This window comes from Scyliorhinus canicula, chromosome 7 (genome assembly GCF_902713615.1).
Source record: "Scyliorhinus canicula chromosome 7, sScyCan1.1, whole genome shotgun sequence".
Taxonomy (NCBI): domain Eukaryota; kingdom Metazoa; phylum Chordata; class Chondrichthyes; order Carcharhiniformes; family Scyliorhinidae; genus Scyliorhinus; species Scyliorhinus canicula.
In genome coordinates, this window is record NC_052152.1 from 93,030,834 (window position 1) to 93,053,058 (window position 22,225).

General features: G+C 47.2%; 1 protein-coding gene across 2 annotated transcripts in view; it reads left to right on the forward strand.

Moving 5' to 3' along the window:
* The window catches only part of egfl6 (EGF-like-domain, multiple 6), a 90,850-nt gene that overhangs the window by 12,019 nt on the left and 56,606 nt on the right, over window positions 1-22,225 (forward strand). For both annotated transcript variants that reach the window (XM_038802456.1, XM_038802457.1), the window contains exons 2-3: window positions 8,496-8,602; window positions 18,088-18,180. In XM_038802456.1, the coding sequence (XP_038658384.1) occupies window positions 8,496-8,602; window positions 18,088-18,180 (200 nt within the window). The remainder of the gene's footprint in view (window positions 1-8,495; window positions 8,603-18,087; window positions 18,181-22,225) is intronic.

The window sequence follows — 22,225 nt, forward strand, 5'->3', positions numbered from 1 at the left end:
CACGCTCCCGATAGCCCCGGGGAAATACTCAGGGAGTCCGGTAATAATAGCTTCATTGAAAATATGGAGGCAGTTTTGCCAACACTTCGGGTTGGGGGCAGGGTCAAGGGAAATGCCGATTCGGGGGAACCATAGATTTGAACCAGGGAGGTGGGATGGAAATTTTCGGAAATGGGAGTAGAAGGGGATTAAGACACTAAAATATTTGTTTCTCGGGTCGGTTTGCAGGATTGAAGGAGCTGGAAGTGAAGTATGGGCTGGAGCAGGGGAAAATGTTTAGATGTTTAGGGGCATCACGGTAGCATGGTGGTTAGCATCAATGCTTCACAGCTCCAGGGTCCCAGGTTCGATTCCCGGCTGGGTCACTGTCTGTGTGGAGTCTGCACGTCCTCCCCGTGTGTGCGTGGGTTTCCTCTGGGTGCTCCGGTTTCCTCCCACAGTCCAAAGATGTGCGGGTTAGGTGGATTGGCCATGCTAAATTGCCCGTAGTGTAAGGTTAATGGGGGGATTGTTGGGTTACGGGTATACGGGTTACGTGGGTTTAAGTAGGGTGATCATTGCTCGGCACAACATCGAGGGCCGAAGGGCCTGTTCTGTGCTGTACTGTTCTATGTTCTACTGTTCTATGTTCTATATGCAGGTTCGAGATTTTGCTAGAAAGGAGATACAGAACTTCCCGGAGGAGCCGGCCTCCACATTGCTGGAGCAGGTACTGACGACAGGGGGACTGGAGAAGGGGGTTGTGTCAGCGGTCTACGGAGCTATTTTGGAGGAGGAGAAGGCACCGCTGGAAGGGATCAAAGCAAAGTGGGAGGAAGAGTTGGGAGAGGATATGGAGGAGGGGTTCTGGTGTGAGGTACACCGGAGAGTGAATGGATTTGGATTTGGATTTGTTTATTGTCACGTGTACCAAGGTACAGTGAAAAGTATTTTTCTGCAAGCAGCTCAACAGATCATTCAGTACATGGAAGAAAATTAAACAAAATTCAAGAAAATACAAGAGAATACATAATAGGGGGTCCACTTCGGGGGCGATGGGTGTTAATGGGGGCTATGGGGGATTCCTGATTCCTTTTTGTCAGTTGTTCATGTGGGTGAATGTTTTTGGTTTGGTGGGAGGATGGGATCGTTGTTATTGATATGGGGATTGACATATTTGTTACTGATTATTGTTTATTGTTGGTGGCTGTAAATTGGGGAGTAAATGCGAAAAAGGAGAATAAAGAAATATTTTTTTAAAAACCAACAAAAGCCATCAGCTTCTTTGAAGCATGTAACATCAGTCCTTGAAGTCTTCATCAGTACAGTGCTAAATTGCTGGCTTTGAAAGCAGACCAAGCAGGCCAGCAGCACGGTTCGATTCCCGTAACAGCCTCCCCGAACAGGCGCCGGAATGTGGCGACCAGGGGCTTTTCACAGTAACTTCATTTGAAGCCTACTCGTGACAATAAGCGATTTTCATTTCATTTCATTTTCCTGCTCTCCAATCAGCCAACCTGTCATATTGCTCTGACTGAGCAGTACAGATATCCTCTGTTAATGGATCAATGTCTATGCCCTAGATAGTGTACATTGACCGGCACAATGAGGAAGTTGAACATCCCTCACTATCTGGACATTAAGAGATGAAATACCTTTTCAGTTTGTGAAGCTGTTGAGGTCTTTATAGCCATAAGATTGCCACCAACAGCACTTCGTATTTGTGAGAATCTAGCTAATCAGGAGAAGTTGGTTTTTCCCTCTCAGTGCTTTAGTGGATCTGTGTAACGGAGTAAACCCGGATACCTGACTAACCAGGGGAATTATGTCTAATAGAGTGATAAACCATTGATTCACTACTGTCATCAGAGGCTGACTAGAGCTATACTCACCTTCACACTCACAGCAAAAACAATGCCACAGGAGGCGAGAGTTCACAAGAGAGGTTTCAAAAGCTGGAATATCTCCATTATGGCAACAGGGGAATACCTTCTCAGCCACTGTTGTTGGATATTCATGTTTGTTCTTAGCTGGATCAAGGCCACATAAATAGTTTGGCCAGGGTTTTTTTTTCCTGTTGCCGCAATTGTTTTTTGTACTTCTTGGTTATGTGTACATTTTAAATGCCTTCAATAAAAATAGAGTTTGGTTGCGTGAATTATTGATGATGTCATTGACAGTTTGCACCGGCTGACTGTTAGTTTATTCTAGCAGCCTGTGAGAAAACACGGGCGAGATTCTCCCAACGGGCGGCTAAGTGCCAACGCCAGAGTAAAAACGGTGTCGGCACCCGCTCCGGGACCCCATTCTCCGGCCCACAGGGGGCTAGGACACTGCTGGAGCGGCCTCCGTCGCCTCAGCTGGCGATCCCGGCCTGAACCCGGCGCCACGGGGTCCGCGCATGCGTAGTTGGGCTGGCACCAACTAGCGCATGTGTACTGGTTTTCTTCCCCGCGGCTGGCCCGCCAATTGGTGGGCCCCGATCACGGGCCAAGCCACTACGGAGGCCCCTCGGTGGTCAGACCCACCCTCCCCCCCCCCCCCTCCCCCCCACAGGACACACCTGGGCCCTTCAACGCCGAGGTCCCACCAGCTCAGAGGAAGTTAGAACGGCGCCGACAGGACTCGGCTTTTTGTTGACGGCCGCTCGGCCCATATGGCCAGGAGAATCTGCGTGCCGGCCCATGCCGGCCCGGGCCGCAGAGTCGGTGCATACCCTGACCGGCGCCGCGCCAATGCCGCCAATAATTGCATCCCTGCGTCGGGGCAGCATGGCGCACTTCACGCGGCGCCGCGCCGATTCTCTGACTCTGCGGGGAGTCGGTGAATTCCCCCCCATATTTGTAATAAAGCTCTTTTTTGTTTATACCTTTGTGGTCTGTGAGCCTGTTTATTAAAAATATCACAAAGGAAACTGGTGGTGAGTAGGTCTGAATCCACACTGCAAGCACCCGAAAAATAACTACAGAAATCCGCTGGAGTAAGAAAACGCATCCATCTACACTGCAGCCGTCCAAAAAGGATTAAGAAGATAAAAATATGGCTACACCAAGGCTGACAACAGAGGGGTGCCAGAAAAAAGGGTAACCATCAAAGAAACTGAAATTTAAACTGAAAATCTCAGAGAAAACAGCATCAAAAGGAGCTTGCCATGTTCTCTGCTCAGAAAGTTCTGGGACAGTGCTCCCTCTGTTCTGAGTAGCAAGTAAAGTAACAAAATGCTGCAGCAATAGTATGGAGCTGAGGGTGTTCTAGACTCAGAAGGAAACAAGCTGAGCTCAGGAGAAAAAAAAAGAAACGAGGCACTGCTAAAACTTTTGTGGCATATTTGTGCTTATACAAGCCTTCCCATAGCCAAATGGCAGGTGTTTTTCGCACTATGGGACCATATGTTGAAAGAATCGAGCTCTGGAGAATATACACTGAAATATTTGAATACTTTGTCCAGGTGAGCAAAATTTCAACGGACATAGTAGTCCCAACCTTCCTGAGCACCGTGAGGATGGGGTGGGGAGGAGATCTTTCAATCTCCTGTGAGGTCTGGTGCAACCAGAAAAAACAGGCTTGAAAACTAATGGTGAGATTGTGGAGATATGGCAGGGCCATCTCTCTGAAACCTTTGGTCATCGCCAAGAGTTTCAAGTTCCATAAATGTAACCAACAAGATGGTAAGTCAACCATATAATTCATAGCTACTTTGAAAAGATTAGCTGAATACTGTGAGTTTGGAGATGTCTTGTATGACACCATTAGAATAGACTTGTGTGTGAGTTAAGAAGTGAAGCTGTCAAGAAAGGCTGTTAACAGACAGCAGTTTAGACAAAAAAGCAGGCTTTAGATGCCACGATCTCGATAGAATAGCAGCTAAAGAAGTACAACAATTAACTCGAGCAAAAAGTCAGCTGAGACTCGAACACAGGCACAGGTTTAAAATTGCAACCAATGTGCAAAAACCGTGCACACAGCAACTGATTGCTGGAGTAGAGATGCAAAATGCAAGAGTTGTGAAAGGGGGTACAGCACATCGAATGTGCGGGTTGGAGGAAGAAACAATAAATTTCAAACAATAATTACAAAAAGCAAGAACCAAATACATGAAAAGAAAAATTGGACGGAGAGAAGAGTAGCCACACGATACAAAAAGGGCACGATAAAGGACCAGAGTGACGAACTGTCGTTGAATGAACTGGCCATTGCGGGTGCAATGAATCATTACTGGGTCACTCCTTTACTGGATGGACAACCCTATGTTTTTTTTTGCATGTCTGGACTGTACGCAGAACAATACTTTTCACTGTACCTCGGTACACGTGACGATAAAACAAATACAATACAACCAGTGACATTTTTAAAAAAATTTAGTGTACCCAATTCAATTTTTCCAATTAAGGGGCAATTTAGCGTGGCCAATCCACCTAGCCTGCACATCATTGGGTTGTGATGCGACCATCAATTCACACGAGACGATTAGTAGAAGTGAACAGTGGTTTTAATAACCTAGATCTGTGCCTGCCTGCGAGTCAAGCTAAACTGGGCCAAGGTAAATCTCATATCAGAGTCCAAATCAGGCCCAACCAAAAGCCTAAAGGAACAGAAAGTAGGAGCTGCTAAAAACAAGCTCTAAAAGCCACTGTGGTCAAGGCTCAGGCAAGCAGTGCTTGGGACCAAGACAAATTAAAGCTCAACATACTGTAACAAATGTGGTACAGGATCAAGAAACAAAGGGTCAAGGGTTTACGGAAGATGCATATGAGTGCTTTGACAAAAATGAAGAATGTCCAGAATGCATGTGCATGCTCCCTTATCACAGGAAACTGATTCATTGAAAAGAATATTCAATTTGCAAAAAAAGCTGCTGACTTCCTGCATGCATCAATGGTCAACGAGAATTAAAAGGTTGCTGATCGTAAACAAAGACACCAGAACATAAGGAGCCAGCACAGAAACTCATGAAGGATGTTTGGATGGGAATTGCACCAGATGACTAAACGACAAGTATTAGAGGTGCTCAGCCTGCAACAGCAATATTCCTTTCCCATTTTACCCTGTACAGCAGTATCTGAAGTCCAACACACATACCGACAACAAGAAGAATTACTGTAACCTGACTTTGCTGAACAGACTTACCCCGAAGGCCAAATCTGACATGCTCTTAAAGGGTGAGGACACTTTTGGAAATCCTCAGGACCAACAACTTTAACTAGATAGTTTAGAGGTTGCATTCCAGAAACGAGACCTAAAATGTGAGGGTGAATGCAGCAAGAATGAAACTTCGAGAGAAGAAACACAAGGGGCGGGATTCTGCGCAAATCGTCGGGAAGGGGAAAAAAAACGGTGCAACCCTGGCGGGAACCACTCTGGCGTCGAGCCACCCCAAAGGTGCGGGGCTAGGACAGCGACCGAGTGGTTTGCGCCCCACCGGCCGGCGGGAAGGGGCTTGGTGTCACACCAACTGGTGTCGAAGGGCCTTCGCTGGCCGGCACGAGTTGCTGCATGTGCGGGAGCGCCAGTGTCTGCTGGAGTCATCCCCGCGCATGCGCAGAGGGGGGGGGGTTCATCTCCGCGTCGGCCATCGCGGATCGGTAAAGGGCGGAAATCACAACAGGCTGCCTCCACTCCTGCTGTACCATGTGATTGAATGGCCAGCTCACATGCAGGGATCACCCGAGTGGATGGTGGAAAGTGCTACCAGTGGGAGTCAGATGTTGTCATATGATGTGGAGCATCAGACTCATTGCAGAGTGAGTTGTCATCATCCTCCATCCCATGGACCAGACCCGGTGTTACTGCCAACCCAGGACCCCTATACCATCGTGCGGTCGGAGAGGGTGTGGGTGTGGGTGTGGTGTTCATGCCACTGGCCAGTCCACCCCACCCCGCCCCAGATGGTGAACCTGGAGGCAATCAGAGCATCCCATGCGCATTGGCCCTGCCTGGGCTCCATAACCTGATAATCCTCCTCCATCTTCCTCAGCGGACGGGGCCTAATGTTCCTCCTCCTCCAGCACGTAGCCCCTCTGCTGAGAGATGTTGTGGAGGATGCAGCAGGCCACCATGATGTGGGTGTCTCTTTCAGCATTATACTGAAGTGCCCCTCCAGAGCGGTCTTGGCACCTAGCCGCATCTTCAGGAGACCGAAGCACCGTGGGCGGGATTCTCCGACCCCCCACTGGGTCGGAGAATCGCCGGGGCTCAGCGTAAATCCTGTCCCCGCCGTCCTCTAAATTCTCCGGCCCCCCAAAAAATTGCCCCGGCGTGAATCGTGCTGCCCGCCTTGGAGAATGCTCAGAAAGTGAATTTCAACAAAGTACTTGAAATTACTCCCTGCCAAAACAACACTGCAGAATAGCTCTGCTGTGTGACCTTTCACCCTTACAATCTCTTCTTGCCGATCAGGCACTGTCCAAGCTCAACAAAGCCACCTGAAACAAAATGGATTGCCAACTGGCTTCAATGCAGAAAGCAGAGAGTCGGAGTAAAGGGTCGTTATTCAGAGTGGCAGAAGGTGGGAACTGGTGCTCGACGAGGATCAGTGCTGACTGCTGTCCACAATTTACATTATTTTAAAATTTATATCATGATATCAAATTGTGCAGCAGGGTGGGGGGGGGGGGGGGGGGGGGGGTGGGGGGGGGGGGGGTGGTGTTTGTGATGATAATGAATGCTGAGGAGGACTGCAACAAATTACAGGATCTTGCAGAATGGGCAAATAATTATCAAATAAAGTTCAAAACCATCCAGATGGAATAGAAGAGCAAAGGGATCTTGGCGTACAGAGAACTAATCACTAAAAGTTACACTGTACATTCGCAAGGCCATTAAAAAGCAAAGTTATAACTTCATAACCAATGAAAAAAATCTTATTTCTAGAGGAATAATATCAAAAATTTCCGTGATATCCATATTGAATCTTAATTAAACCACACTTCGAATACTGTATGTAGTTCTGATAGCCATATTACAAGTTCATAAGACAAAGGAGCAGAATTAGACCATTTGACCCATCGAGTGCTCTGCTGTTTGATCATGGCTGATCTCATCCTTGCCTCAACTCTTACCATCCTGCCCATTCTCCATAACCATTTAGCCCATTATTTGTGACAATAAAGATTATTATTATTATTATTAAAAATGTGTCTAACTCTGCTTTAAATTTACTTACTGCCCGAGAATCCACCACACTCTGGGGTAGCTCCATAGATTACAGAAAATAAAGACATTGGAGAGGGTGCAGAGAAGACCTACAAGGAGGAATGGGTGGGTAAATGTATCAGGAAAGGATTGATAGGTTGGCTTTCATTTCTATCAAATAAAGAAGGCTGAGTGTGAGCCTATTAGGAGGTCTTCAAAACAATGAAAGGTTTTGATTGAATGGATACAGAGAGAATGTTTCCTCTTGTTGGGAAGATCATAGCTAGAGGCCCTCAATAAAAATTGATTCCCAAAAATTCTAATTGGGAATTCTGAAAAAACTCCTTTATCCAAAGAATGGCAAGAAAGTGGAGCCCTCTGGAGGCTGAAGCGAATAATAGATGCATTTCAGCGGAAGCTAAACAAGCCTCAAGGGAGAAGTGAATAAATGATAACGATGGTAGAATTGGATGAGATGAAATGGAATTAAGCTAATGTGGGGCATAAACACTGGCATAGCCTGGATGGGGCAGATGGTTTCTTTCTGTGCTGTATATCCTATGTAAATAATTATGGCTATCTGTAGGAGATGTAGTTGCGAACATCGGGATATTTTGGCAATGGTGGAGGGGGGTGACACTTGGCTAACTTCCATTTCATCGGGCAGCACGGTGGTGCAGTGGTTAGCACTGCTGCCTCACGTCGCTGAGGCCCCAGGTTTGATCCTGGCTCTGGGTCACTGTCCGTGTGGAGTTTGCCCATTCTCCTCATGTTTGTGTGGGTTTCGCCTCCACAATTTAAAGATGTACAGGGTAGGTGGATTGGCCACGCTAAATTGCCCCTTAATTCGAAAAAATGAATTGGGTACTCTAAATTTTTTTTTTTAAAACTTCCACTTCATTTAAATGACTCAGGCATTCAGTGGGCATTTCAGGATTACAGCGGGGTTCTGGGAAGGAATGGTTGTGGCCACGTCATTCTGTCTTCCAGATTGCCTCACCATCACCTGGAATTGGTATTATTTTTGGTCAAAAGCTCCAGAAACCTCCATAAAACTCCTGATCAACCTGCAGAGCATAAACGTGCTGTTGTCCTGCACACCATGCACCAATCCAATTCTCTGGAGAATGCAGCTCCTTAGAAAGTAACATTCCCATGGTCCTGACTGCAGCTTCAGTTCCTTAGGGAGTCACAATACAATCATGCAGTCGTCAGTCAAAGAGACCTGAGGAATACAAGAGCCATCCGCCATTCATGAACCATGGTTGGTATTGTTGGGCCATAAGGCCACCAGCTTCAGCATCCAAGCTTTTAAGCAGTCTGATGAGGAAAGATACATCATAGCTCTAATTAAATGGTGACACATCTGTGTTTTTCTCCCCCAGTTTTCGAGAGCAAAGACATTCTGGAATTCAATCCGGACTTTGTCGCTACGGATCCCGGCTTGAATGCTGCTATGGATGGAAAAAGAATTACAAGGGGCAATGTGAAGGTACCAGAGCAGCATTCCCCTTCTCCTACCTTTCTGACACAGGAAACTGCAGCGCAATCCTGATCTGAAAATGCTGTAACATGAATTCATTTGTTGGTCAGTGAATCAGCAGTGTGAAAGAAAGAAGAAATTGCATTAATGTAACACTTTTCACAGCCTGCAAGATATGCCAAAGCCTTTTCCAGCCAATGAAGTGCTTTTGAAATGCAGTCTCCATTGTTATGGGAGCACAGTGTTACAACACCCTGGGATAGGGCGCGGTCAATTCCAGCCCCCCTTACCCCAGAGTCATAAAACAATTGAATTAACCAATTATTCTTAGAAATATACCCAAAATCTTTGGCCCTTGGCTGCCCAATAAATACAGTCACCAGGTTTGTAAATGTAAACCTAATTACTTTTTATTTACAACAAGAACTATAATGAAATATGCAGCAAATACAACTGGCTAAATATTATCTAATTCTGAAATCCCCACCCTCTACATACACACACAAGACAAACAATCACAGATGGGAAATGAGGGGTGAAAATAATAAGTAAAAGTGTAACGACTCTTTGTTTCAGATGGTTGTCTTTAAGCACACCTTCTTTCAAAGTACGCTTTCCGATTGAGGTCTCTGCTTGCAGCCTGTAATGGTTTTCACTGAAGATTAATTCATTCAGGTTCTCTGTAGATTCAGGAGGGCAGCAGCTCACCACATTTCTGGGGGGGGGGGGGGGGGGGGGAGAGAGAGAAAGATATCTAGAGCAGCTATTCACAGCTCCTTCTTCTTCAGTGTCCAGGACCCAACACTGAGCTTCTGGGGTCTCTAAAAATCATTCCACTCAAATAGGATCTAATCACCACCTGTTGCCAGGTAGAAAATGGGCTTTAGACACCAGCCAACCAATTGAACCAAGTCCCACCCCATCTTTTAGGTGCCAGAAAGTCTGAGTTCTCCTGGTCGAACACTAGCACCAAATGCTATGGTTTTGACTTCTTGAATTCCTCATTCTTTCTGCTGCTTGACTTAAAGACACATGTCCATTAAGCATCAAAGGCCAAAGAATGATAACGGCAAAGAAAGGAGAAATAAGGGAATCAACAGGAAAAATGTTTACAACGGCAAGGGCCCACAAACAACCACCTGAATTTATTTGGTGCCATAAATGTAGAAAAGTGTTCCAAAGCACTTCAGAGGCCTGGAGGAAATGGCTGTCAAGCGGAAGAAGCAGTTATTAGATGGGATGATAAAAATAGGCTCTAAGGAGGATCTCTAGAGGCAGGTGGAGGGACCTATGGAGGAAATGACAGAGAATTGGATCTAGACTTCTACTGCACAACCTGCAATGATGGGGATAGGGGTCTGGGATGCACAGGGGCAGAAGTGAGGAGAACAGAGATTCTGGGATTAATTGTGTGGCTGGTGGAAGTTTTGACAACAGAGTGAGATGAGGTCAACATGGCAATAAAATACAAGCAGGAAAATTTTCAATTTGTAATGTTTGCAGACAGGAACGAACGTGGGTCAGGGTGATGTATGGGCATTAAATTGTGAGGGATAAAATACGAACAGTAGAGCTTTGAATAAGGTAGAGTGTATGGATGGTGAAAGGCTGGAAAAGAGAGCATTGGCCTGTAAATCTCAAGGTAAATGTAACAGGGTCAGAGGGGAAACAGTAGGTAGTGTTAAGGAAGTTGAAGGAAGTTGTCTCTGTGATAGAGGAGATAAGGAGGCTTAAGCTCAGTGTGGGGTTGAACAGCATATCGGTGGTTGCAGGCACTCTAATTCACTCTGATTTAGAGGATAGAATTTGTTCAGGGCTAATTAATGATGAGAGCTCAAACAGCAAACAGTTTTTGATTTTTAGGTTGAAAGATTTTTTCCTGGCCAGAAAACTGAGAGTTGCCCCAATTCACCTCTAAATAGTACCATCTGGCATCCTTTAGCTTCATCCTGACAGGCAGACTGTTGCTCAGCTTAACAGTTGTCCTGAAATGCACCTCCTACAACAATGTTGCTCCTTCAATACTACACTGACTCACTCATCCATGGTGGGACTTTATCCAAACTTCTAACTCTGATATTGCACACTGAACAATATAAGGATTACAGAAATTCGCTCAGGTTCATAGAACTCACTTTCAACAACCCGCAAGCTTGCCTTGTGGAAAGAAAGTGCCTGTAAGGTAGTGAGCAAAACCACCTTGCAGGATGATGCTCTGCACCCATGTCCAAACAATGCATGTGCCTCTTATGCATACCTTTTAGATGAACTTTATTAGCATAAATTAGGTCTCTAAATATGCTGTCGTTGGTCTGCTGTGTGGTATCAGAGAAGTTGAAGCTCACTGCCAGGTAGAAAGCAGGAGCTGAACAATAACAGTAATTGGGAAACCTTACGGAGCTTTTGTGCTTTAAGTTTGATTACAATTCCTGGATCACCAGTCTGAGGGAAGCTTGTGAGAACCTGTCTGTGCAAACAGACTGCAGGAAATGTGCACACCTGCTTTGCCAATGGCTTGAAGTAACTGTGAAAAAGATCTGATGAAAGCTGCTGCACAGGTCGTAATTTTGTGTCTAGAACAATTTTCCCACCAACTTGGATTTAAGCCTTAACTACATTAGAATCTACATTTGGCACCAACCTCAACAAATAAGCATGTCAGAGACAAGGGAAACCAGCAGCTGTGCGTCTGGTTCATTCAGTCTGAACGGTTTACCTCGTGTCACATCAAGCCATGACTTAAGGTTATTATTCCAGAGACACCAGTATGAAATGCTTTTAACTTATCTGGTGCATGATGTCTGAATTGTTACACCATACTGCATTATTTCCTGAATAACATTGGATTGGTCCTAATGGTGCTTTTCATTGACAAGGATATTGATAGTTCGACTGACGTTATGACTTGGTGACCTTTGTTTTGTGGAAGTTAGGCGGCTTTGAGGCCAAAATCTTTTCCAACATATGCATTTATATTTAGGACTGTGCAGCGAGCAGAACTAAATAGTTTTGGGGATGTATAGGAAATATGGCTGCCTGCAGAGATACTTCCTTCTTCAATCCAGAGAGAGTTAAGTGATTGTGAGTCTCAAACCTCTCAACAATCATTGCCAATATCATCGTATAATCAGCTGATAGGCGGATGTTTGAGACGAGCCTTATTTGGTTACCGATGTCTCCTCTCCAAAGTTCATAGTGAACTATTCAAACAAATAAATTCTAATCACCTCAAAGGATATTTTCCCAAATCCCCAACCCACCCCCACTCTCTATTTCACCCCTTCTGTTAAGAAGATGCTGACTCCAGAAGTTTTTGGGTCCACTGGATGATCTGGAGGGTGGGGATGTTGGATATAACAGACCTTGAAAAACCAGGAATTCTGGTGGGACCTGGAAGTTCAAGATGGCCAATCACAATCCTAGTGGTACCTAATATATGCCAGCCTCTCAGGCAGGCTTTTATCTGTACAAGCTATGGACGCCAATATCAGAGATGAAAGCTCTCACTTGGAGATATATCCCACACAAGGAATTTCCTTAGCCCAAGCTTTCTGCCCGTTAACCTGGATGCAGAGGTGAATACAATGGTTCGGTCACCCAAGTGGTAGATATGATATGGGGTCTCCAGCCTGGAGCTATAGCCTGGAACACCATGAAATTATTGTTCGGCTGAAAAACTAAAGTTACATCAAGTCAACAGCACAGAAACATTCAGTCCAGCTGGTCTATACTGGCATTTAGACTCAAAATGAGCCTCCATCAATCCTTCTTCATCTAATCTGATCAGCACATCTTTCTATATGTTTCCCTCATGTACTTCCCCTTTCCTCAGTCTTGTTATTCATTTCAACTGTTCTGTCTACAAGCATCTTCTACAGCCTTACCACTTCCAAAATAAAGAACTTTCTCCTGAAGTTCCCCATTGGAACTATTTTTTTTTGGAATAACTTTTATTCAATTTTTTAACAACAAATTTTATCACAACAGAGAAAAACAGTAACCCCTCCCCTCTAATACAAAAACAATAAATTAACAAGAAAAAGAAATAAGCATAAAACCATGACAACAAACCCCCATAACTAACCCGTAGCCCCCCCCAGCTACCTTCCCCCGATTCCCGTCCATTTTCCCCTGATTCTTGGCCACCCGACTATTCTTCCTCTTGTTCGTTGGCCACAAACAGGTCCCGGAAGAATTGCATGAATGGCTCCCACGTTTAGTGGAAGCCGTCGTCTGACCCTCGGATGGCGAATTTGATTTTCTCCATTTGGAGAGATTCCGAGAGGTTGGACAGCCAGTCTGCAGCTCTGGGTGGTGCTGCTGACCGCCAGCCAAACAGGATTCTACGGCGGGCGATCAGGGAGGCAAAGGCAAGGGCGTCCGCACTCCTCCCCAGGAATAGATCTGGCTGGTCTGAAACCCCGAAGACCGCCACTATCGGGCATGGCTCCACCCTCACCCCCACCACTTTGGACATAGCCTCGAAGAAGGCTGTCCAGTACTCCACAAGTCTGGGGCAAGACCAGAACATGTGGGCGTGGTTGGCCGGGCCTCTTTGGCACCGTTCATATCTGTCCTCCACCTCCGGGAAGAACCTCCTCATACGGTTTCTTGTTAAGTGGGCTCTATGTACCACTTTTAGCTGCATCAGGCTGAGCCTTGCGCACGTGGAGGTGGAGTTGACCCTATGCAGTGCTTCGCTCCAGAGTCCCCACCCGATCTCCATCCCCAGGTCATCCTCCCATTTTGTTCTTGTTGCGTCCAGTACGGTGTCGTCCCTTTCTACCAGTCGGTCATACATGACGCTACAGTTCCCTTTATCTCGGATACTTGCGTCCAGTAGGTCTTCCAGTAGTGTCTGTCATGGCGGTTGTAGGTACGTCCTTGTCTCATTTCGTAAGAAGTTTTTGAGCTGCAGATACCGTAGCTCGTTCCCCCCAGCTAGCCGGAATTTCTCTGTCAGTTCGTCCAGTGTTGCGATCCTGCCGTCCGTGTATAGATCCCTGACTGTCAGTGTCCCTCCGTCCTGCCTCCACCTTTTGAAGGTGGCATCAGTCAGTGCTGGTATGAACCTATGGTTGTTGCAGATGGGAGCCTTGTCCGACATTTTGGTCAGGCCAAATTGCTGCCGCAGTTGGTTCCAGGATTGGAGGGTGGCTGTCACCACTGGGCTGCTGGAGTACCCATTGGAATTATTAACGATGATTTTATATTTATGAGCCCCATTTCTGGTCTCCCCCCATTAGTGAAAACATTTACTTTTCAACGGGTTCTTGACTCCAGGCTATTATTGATGCCTCCTCTGTGGGGCTGTGAACCATGGGTCAGGGAGAAACTGGCCCAGCTCCATGAAAATTGCATGGGGCTAGGAAATGCCTTACCCTGACGTGGTGCCGGCCAGGTCAGGAGCGCAGGGTGTGGGTATCGAGCTTTATCCTGTACCAGGAGAAATTGGGGGGGGGGCGGTGGGCTGCGTGGGGGGATATATCAAAGATGGGGGCGAGAATCCTGGAATCACATTCTGCCCGCCATTTTTAAGTAGCTCCAGAGTTCAAAGAACAATACAGCACAGGCACAGGCCCTTCGGCCCTCCAAGCCTGTATTGGTAATGATACCAACCTTGCCAAAACGCTCAGCACTTCCTTGTGCCGTATCCCTCTGTAACCATCCTATCTATGTGTTTGTCCAGATGCCTTTTGAATGCCGTTAATGTTTCTGCATCCATAACCTCCCCTGGCAACACCAGGCACTCACCACCCTCTGCATAAAAAGCTGCCTTGCACATCTTCTCTAAACTTTGCTCCATGGACCATAAACCTATGCCCCCTGGTGGCTGACCCCTCCACCCTGGGAAAGAGTGCCTGCTCACCCACTCTATCCATGCCCCTCATAATCATGTAGACCTCTATCTGGTCACCCCCCAACCTCCATGGTTCTAATGAAAACTGTCCGAGTCTATTCAGCCTCTTCACATAGCTAACACCCTCCAGACCAGGCAACATCCCGTACCAGCCTCCCCGGACAGGCGCCGGAATGTGGCGACTAGGGGCTTTTCACAGTAACTTCATTGAAGCCTACTCATGACAATAAGCGATTTTCATTTTTCATCCTGGTAAACATCCTCTGCACCCTCTCCAAAGCTTCCACATCCTTCTGGTAGTGTGGTGAACAGAATTGTGCACAATATTCCAAGTGCGGCCTTACCAAGGTTCTATACACTGTAACGTGACTTGCCAGTTTTTATACTCGATGCCCCATCCAATGAAGGCAAGCATTCCGTCTGCTTTCTTGACTACCTTGTCCACTTGTGTTGCCACCTTCAAAGATCTGTGGACCTGCATGCCCAGACCTCTGACTTTCAATATTCCTAAAAGTTTTACCATTTACGGTATATTTCCCCTCTGTATTAGACCTACTAAAATGCATTCCCTCACATTTGTCCAGATTAAACCCCATTTGCCATTTCTCTGTCCAAGTCTCCAACCTCTCCAACCTATCTGTCCTGCTGTATATTCTGACAATCCTCAACACTAACTGGCAACTAAACCAACCTTGGTATCATCCGCAAACTTACTAATCAGACTGGCAACATTTTCCTCCAAATCGTTTGTGTACACTACAACCAAAAGAGGCCCAAGCACAGATCCCTGTGGAATATCACTAGTCACAACCTTCCATTCAGAAAAACACCTTTCTAATGTTACCCTTTGCCTTCTGTGACCGAGCCAGTTCTGTATCCATCTTACCACCTCTTCCAATTCTGTGAATATCCGGGCATAGTACCAAAGAAGCAGGTGGCCTTTATATTCTTCCTGCTAAAATCCACCAATCACACCTTTTAGATTGAAAATCATTTGCCAATTGCCGATCTTGCAAGTTTAATAATGTTTTCTTATATTTTTAGTGCATTCTGTTTTTGTATGAAATATATGTTCAAAATTTGGTTCAACCACAGGTTCTGAAATTGAAAAGGGGAGCAATCAGCTTGTTTGCAATCACTTCTCAGTTTTCCTCCAATTGGCCTTATTTTCTGCGCCCACCCCCTGAAAACACACACAAAAATGATAATATTTGCACAGATGCCTGCTGTCCATGTCATAATGAGCTGACCGCAACTTGACCTGAGCAGCCTGGTGTCAGCGCACGGTTAGTGTGCGGTGAAAGCTCAAGAATCATAAGCCTTCTAGTGCATAGTTCCACAGGTTCCAGTAACCCTACGGTACCTCATTCCAGAGACTGGTCTTCATGTGTGCACAGTGGATCTGAGCTGTCTTTTTGACATTTGAAGCTAGGGTCTCATCTTGTTCTCATTTAACAGCTGTACATGTATAGCAGTGTGGTGATCGTATCACTGGCATACCAATCTAAAGGCTGGCACTCAATCTGGAACCAATGGGCAGAATGTTCCCATCCTCATGGGATAAGGTTAGAGGGGGTGGGGGAGGGGTGGGGGTGTTGGTCTGGTGGGAGAATGCGGAATAGCCAGGAGCCTTGGCAGGATGGCTCCCCTATGTATTCTGGCCACAATAGAAACTTCCCAGGGGTGGGCTGAGATGTGGATCAGCTTCCTGCTACATGGAGGCAAGTAGCCAAATTAAGTAGATCAGAGCCCAATTAGAGACAATTCTTTGGGCTCAATTGCATTTTGTAAGGAGAGGAGTTGTCACCACCACTGTCCCCAAGGTCTCTCTGTGGAAATCTGGATGGTCATCGGAGCCCAGGCTCCATGCCCCATTCTCAGGACTGTTGGAATGAATGACCATCCTTGTGGCTCCAACAGAAATCCCGCCCCACCAGAGGTCTTTTCCCTATATGCCATGGGACCTTCCCCACACTGCATTACTAATTTAGTTTTACGCCTCGATGTGGGCCTCCCTACCTCGGCAACGCAGGCCTCTCCCGGGGGAGTTGCTGAGACTTCACAGCTGCCGGTCCCCTGATTGGGCCTGCAGGAGCGAGAGTCGGCCTGCTCAGTTTAATTGGACAACAGCACAGAGTGGGCCAATTAGGAGGCTGCCTCTGGGAGTATTGTCATAATATTGTCTCGTGGTTGGTATGTGGGGGGGCTCAGTGCTCCAGGTAACAGAATCCCAAAGCCATTGGGGAAATCCTAGTCAGTGAGTTTAAGTACCACAATAACAACTGGAGAATTTGAATTCTGTTTTTTTTAGAAGTTGTAATTATTCACAGTAACCACAATTATATTAAATTAACATAAACCACCACTAGTTTACTAATTCCGCTTTAGTGAAAGAAGCCTTCTATCTTTTACTGCTCAGGCTTATTTGTGACCGCAGGTGACAGCTGGTGGCTAATAAATTGCAATCTTGCCAGTGATCCCACATCTCCAGACAATGCATTAAAAATAAAATTAAAAGACATGAGTGATTCGACAAATGGCGATTAGAGGAATTGTCAAATTTCACTCTTTTTAGAAACACATCATTTCCTGGATGTTCATCTCAGCTTTCTATGAATGTCGAAGGTCAGCAAAAAGTGCATCAACAGCTCTCTAATTCTAATCCATCCTCTGCCTCACCTCCAGTTGGTTTTGAATTTGATAAAAAGTGGCAGCTCCTTGACACAATTTAGACGTGAGAGACAGCGGGTAGGATTCTCCGCAGCCCCGCGCCGAAATCGTGTTTGGAGCGGGGGCGGAGAATCGATTTTTACTCGAGAATCGGGACCAGCACTGCTCCTGCGATTCTCTGGTTCCCGGAGAATAGCTCGCCCGCGAATCATGACGTGCGGCTGGGGGGCCATTGCCAGAGGCCCTCCCAACGATACTCCGGTCCCGACCGGCTGAGTTCCCGACGGCGTGGTTCTAACCATGTCTGGCCAGTTAGGACTTGTGCACGGCGGCTGTGGGCTCAGTCTGCGGCCGCCCTGGTGGGGGTATCCAGCACCGGGGAGGCCTTCTGGCCAGCCGGGGCAGCGATCAAGCGGGTCAGATGAAGGGGTGCGGGGCAGATCGGTGGAACCTTGTTTCTTGGCCTGGTCCGCTGGGTGTCCGGCTTGGGGTGTTTTCAATGGGAAATCCCACTGACAAGCGACGGGCTTATAGATTCCCCGACCAGTGATGGGCGTGCTGATGACAAACACGCGGCTTGGGGTCTGGAGAATCCAGCCCCTGGTTCTTGTCGCGTCCAGTCCTGTTTGCTAGCCTCCAGATTCCATTGGCTAAAATTTCACAGATTGTTCATCATCAACCCAAAAGAAGAAAAAAATAAGTTAGGACTTTGGGTTGAAACCCTTCAGCAGAATTTAACTGGCACATTCTACTTGTGCTGAGTTGCAGATTCAGATTGGTAACTTTTAAGTGTTGCAAATGCTGTGTTTGTCCCTGTGGCAGGTTAGTAAATGAATTCCTTTTTGAGCAAAGTCATATTTCAAAATCTGGGCCTACTTCCTTGGTAACTTTGAAATACAAATGTTGTTTTATTAAATATGAGAGCTGGTCAAATTCGAATGCTACATTTCTGTTCTATTTTCAGCTGTCTGCGAACATGGATGTAAACATGGAGAATGTATTGGTGCAAATAAATGTAAATGTTACCCAGGATTTACTGGTAAAACATGTAACCAAGGTGAGTGCCAACACAGTTGCTCCAGAACTTGCTGTAAGTTGAATGAAACCATAGCCTGATATTTACTGGGAGGCAGGGAGGTAATTGAAGAGCACTTTAGTGCAGGTTAAACCCAACAAGGCTGGGGACGTGAACTCTGAATCCCTGAATGCTAACATGGTGCCAAGCATGTTAGCCGCCTTCAGCGATTGTGAGGACATTCAACATTAAATAACACTGTGTTGACAGTACAGTTTTGCTCACATATTTAATGGGTTACATGGTCAACACTTTCAGATGGCATCAATACATACTGTAATGTTACATTATGATCACATTTGTACTGAACATAAGGCCACAGTTCACCCGATCCTCACTCTGTGATACTGTTTCAACTTTACAATAAATAGCTAGAATGCGGCGTACCTTGCTGACCTTTAAGCAAAACATAACTCCCTCGCTTGTTCCCAGTTTGAGGCCACGGGTGGAATGGTAATTAGAATCTTCACATTCAGCTGCCCATCTTCTCCCATTCCCTTTGTTCCGTTCACAGGATCCCAAATACTTTTTCCCTTTCTCTGCCTACATATTCTGGACCTGCATCCAGCCTCCTCCCTTCATGTATTCCTAATTTTGATGACTCACCTCCTGCCTCCCACTACAATAATAATAATCATCTTTATTATTGTCACAAGTAGGCTCACTTTAACACTGCAATGAAGTTACTGTGAAAATCCCCTAGTCGCTACACTCCGGCACCTGTTTGGGTACACTGAGGGAGAATTCAGAATGTCCAATTCACCTAACAAGTGCGTCTTTTGGGACTTGTGGGAGGAAACCGGAGCACTCAGAGGAAACCCACACAGACACGGGGAGAACTTGCAGACTCCGTTTTGTGAGGGCCACGAAGAATCCAGCACGAGTTGTAGAATAGAAAGAAATAACATTTATTTACAATAACACAACAACAGCAGTAACTCCCTTGCTGCTCACTCCTCCCTAGCTGGTTCCATACTGGCCAGCTTTATTTATGCAGGGACCTGCTAATGATTTCTCCGCCCCCCTCATTGGGGAAGCTCATACTTCCTAAGAATTGTGGGATTGGCATTAGTCCCCAGCCAGTAGTAAGCAGGCAGGTTATAACATCCCTTCCCTCCCCCCACACCCCCCACAGTCTAAGGAATCCACAGAAGACCCTGGCAAAGGAGGGCGCCAGACTCGTTTTGCCACCAGGCCAGACACCATTTGCACAAGGCGCTGGATCGGGCAGCGTGTAACGAGACGGAGAACGGCGCTTCCGTGATGAACAGCGTAACGGTTGTACATCCACGGCCCGTAGGCCCGAGGATTTCCCCTCTGAGGCGTCCTGTGTCTCCATCTTGGAGTCGGAGTCCACTGCCTCCGTCATTTCGGCGTCCCTATCTCCGTGCGGTTCTGCAACGACCTGCGCAGGCTTTGAGTCCGGCGCCAGAGGAAGATTGTGAGGAATACTCTCCATTGTGTCTGGTCTCTGTGACTGTAGAAGTGAGCTCCGGGGGCGGGGAATCTTTGGAAGAAATGGTCTTCTGGACCGAACATGGTCTAAATGCTTGCACTGGAGATGACCCTGGGCTTGCACCTGGTAAGAGATAGGGCCCGTTCAGCAAAAGATAATGCCAGGAACCCACTGGGCACCACCAGAAAAATTTCAAACGAACACTGGGTCACCGGGCACAAACTGCCGAATCGGCCGATGCCGAGAAAGGCCATGTCCCTGTCGTTCTTGAGTGTGGCGTACATTTGCGCGAATGTCCATGTTAAGGCGGGTGCGAAGTCTCCGGCCCATTAGGAGTTCCGCAGGATCTACCCCAGTGACCGCATGTGGAGTGGTCCTGTATGTAAACAAAAAACGAGCCAGTCTCGTGTCCATAGACCCGGAAGACTGCTTCTTTAGGCCCCGTTTGAATGTGTGCACTGCGCGCTCCGCCAACCCATTGGAAGCCGGGTGGTATGGAGCGGTGTGGATATGGCATATGCCGTTCATCTTCATGAACCTCACAAATTCCTCACTTGTGAACGGAGTGTCGTTGTCCGTGACTAGCACCTCGGGGAGGCCATGCGTACTGAAAGACAAACGCATCTTCTCGATTGTTGGGCAGGACGTTGTGCCTACCATCTTATGCACCTCTAACTATTTAGACTGGGCGTCGATTAATAGAAGGAACATGGATCCTTGAAAAGGCCCGGCGAAATCCACATACAAGCGCGCCCAAGGCCGCCCTGGCCATTCCCAGTGATGTAGGGGCGCGGCCGGTGGAAGCTTCTGATGCTCCTAGCAAATGGAGCAGTTTTGGGCCACCTTCTCAATGTCGGTGTCGAGGCCTGGCCACCAGACATAACTCTGGGCCAACATTTTAATTTTGGTCACACCCAGATGCCCATTGAGCAAGTCTCTCAGTATCAGCTCCTGTCCTTTTTCCGGGACGACCACACACGTCCCCCACAAGAGGATACCGTCTTCCACGCTAAATTCTGACAGCTTGGAGGAAAATGCCCGCAGCTCTTCTGGGAGCTGTCTATGCTGCCCACCATACAGGACTATGTGCCGAACCATTGTCAGGACTGGCTCCATCTGGGTCCACTCACGGATCTGTGATGCCATGACAGGATAGAAGTCCATAAAATTTAGGGTTGCAACCACCTCACCAGTGGTGGGGGTCGACATGGGCCAGTCGACAAAGGCAATCGGCTCAGTGCGTCAGCATTCGCTATCTGGGTCCCTGGTTTATGCTCCAGAGAATACTTGTAGGCAGCGAGCAACAAAGCCCAGCGCTGGATCCGTGTGGAAGCAATTGGCGGTATTTGCTTATCCTCTCTGAAAAGTCCCAGCAGAGGCTTATGATCAGTCACGATAGTGAAGTGGCTGCCATACACATACTGGTGGAATGTTTTGCCACAGAGAACACCGCCAGGCCCTCCTTCTTGATCTGCGCGTATTTCTTTTCCACTGCAGTCAATGTGCGGGAGGCGGTAGCTATCGGCTGCTCTGCCCCGTTCTCCAGCTTGTATCCCAGGTTAGTATCCCAGATGACGACAATTGTTATTTTACCCGCCGGAAAGCGGTTTCTTGCGGCTGACCCCAAACCCAGGTGTGATTCTTCTTTAGCAGAAGGTGCAACGGGGCCAGCATAGTTGTCAGATTGGGGAGGAACTTCCCGGCATAGTTTACGAGGCTGAGAAAAGAACGAAGATGTGAAGTGTCAGTCGGGGCGGGGGTCTGTTGAATTGCGCGCAACTTCTCTGCGACAGGATGCAAACCTTCGCGGTCCACCTGATAACCCAGGTAGACTACTTCCTTCGCCTGAAAGACGCACTTTGTACAACGTAAACAGACTCCAGCCTTTGAAAAGTGTCTAAGGACAGCCTCCAAATTTTCCAAATGTTTCTGCTCCGACGTCCCTGTAATCAAAACGTTGTCTAAGTAAACAGTGACATGCGGTAAACCTCTCAAGGTGCCCTCCATAACGCATTGAAAAATAGCGCAGGCAGAGGATACCCCAAAGAGCAACCGTGTATATTCATACAGGCCCCGGTGTGTATTGATAGTCACATATAGCCGGGAGGCAGGGTTCAGCTCCAACTGTACGTAGACGTGACTCATATCTAATTTTGTGAACGAGAGTCCGCCTGCAAGCTTCGCGTAGAGATCTTCTATGCGAGGCATTGGATATCGGTCAAGCCGGGAAGTCGTATTCACTGTAAATTTATAGTCGCCGTACAAGCGAACTGTGGCATCTGGCTTCATTACAGGTACTATTGGCATTGCCCAGTCAGCGAAACGGACAGACCTGATAATACCCAAGTACTCCAAACTAGTGAGCTCCCCGTCTACCTTCTTGAGCAAGGCGTACGGCACCGGGCGCGCTCAGAAATAGCGTGGCTTGGCTCCTGGTTCGACTTGGATATGGGCTACGGACGCTTTTTTGTTCCCCAAACCGGGCTGGAATATATCTGGGTACTGTGGTGAATGTATTGCATTAACCATTCACCATGTATGTAACTGTATCACGCCGTTGCCCATGAGGGC